This window comes from Cololabis saira, chromosome 23 (genome assembly GCF_033807715.1).
Source record: "Cololabis saira isolate AMF1-May2022 chromosome 23, fColSai1.1, whole genome shotgun sequence".
Lineage (NCBI taxonomy): Eukaryota > Metazoa > Chordata > Actinopteri > Beloniformes > Belonidae > Cololabis > Cololabis saira.
In genome coordinates this window covers 8,437,969-8,439,335 of record NC_084609.1, presented here as the reverse complement: position 1 = coordinate 8,439,335, position 1,367 = coordinate 8,437,969, and the positions used below count along the sequence as shown (strand labels likewise).

The 1,367-nt window shown below is 44.6% G+C and overlaps 1 protein-coding gene across 1 annotated transcript in view; it reads left to right on the top strand.

Moving 5' to 3' along the window:
- Positions 1 to 312: 312 nt before the first annotated feature.
- Positions 313 to 1,367, top strand: part of drd4-rs (dopamine receptor D4 related sequence) — a 17,855-nt gene continuing 16,800 nt past the window's right edge. Inside the window, exon 1 of the mRNA XM_061715250.1 lies at positions 313 to 720. Coding sequence (XP_061571234.1) covers positions 481 to 720 — 240 coding nt within the window. The 5' untranslated portion in view covers positions 313 to 480. The remainder of the gene's footprint in view (positions 721 to 1,367) is intronic.

Sequence of the window (1,367 nt, the reverse complement as noted above, 5' to 3'; positions counted from 1 at the left end):
GGTACAGTATGAAAAAAAGTGTGTACTGTATGTAAGTATGTATGGATGGATCATGGATGGGTGGATGAATGGATGGATGGATGGATGGATGCATGATATATGTATGTAGGTATGTATGGATGGATGATTGATAAATGGAAGGATGGATGGATGGATGACCTCCAGGTAACCAGACTTCTCTCCAACGTCTTTGTTTATTGACAGAACAACATCGACATCAGACAGAAGATGATGAGAGAAAGAAAACCTCTGAACACCACGAACAAAGACCGAGCACCTGCTGAGACCGAAACACACCTGGACCTCCACCTGGACCTCCACCTGGGACAGGTAACACAAACACACCTGCTGAGACCAAGACACATCTGGACCTCCACCTGGGACAGGTAACAGCCAGAGTGACAGAGACAGGTGACGTTGCCCCGGTAACCTGCTGTCTCCAGATGTTCCAGGCCGGCGGCCGTGTTCAGCCCCTCCACCATGGACAACGTGACGTCCGGCAGCCGTCCAGGTGAGCCGCACCTGCAGGGCCACAACTACCTGGCTCTGGTCCTGGGCGTCCCGCTGATCCTGTCCACCGTCCTGGGGAACGTGCTGGTGGTTCTGAGCGTGCTCACCGAGCGCTCGCTGAAGACGGCCACCAACTACTTCATCGTCAGCCTGGCGGCGGCCGACCTGCTGCTGGCCGTGCTGGTGCTGCCGCTCTACGTCTACTCCGAGGTCGGCGCCAATAATACTGATTATTGATCATTCACATACCCACTATAAACTTATGTTCAAGAACTTTCGTTGTAGTTTTAGGAGTATTAGGGCCAGGCAGGAGAAAAATAAAAATAGTATTTTAGAGGAGGACGTTTTTTTTTTTCATTATGCACTGCGAGAAAAAAGTCAAAATGTCGAGAAAAAAGTCGAAATGTCGAGAAAAAAGTCGAAATTTCAAGATTAATGTTGAAGTAGAATTTCAAGAAAAAAGTCGAAATGTCGAGAAATATTTCGACTTTATTCACGAAATTTCAACTTTTTTCTCAAAGTGCACAATAAAAAAAAAAAAGATTTTTCTCCTGCAAATAGATAGATAGATAGATATACTTCATTAATAGACTCAGGGTCCATTTAAAAAAGACAAACACACATACAAATTTAAAAAAGACAGTCATGCCAGTGTTTCCATATTGCTGATTGATATCTCACAGCACTCAGTCCAGGATTGGTCAACAGCATTAAAACAGAATTTTGTGTGTCATACAGTCGACAAATGAATCTATACATCAATTTTCTCAACAGAGCATGAAAAGTGTTTATACGCATTTGACAGAATAACTCACTCGCACTACACCACCTGGGTTTTCCCATCAAAATACGTAGGC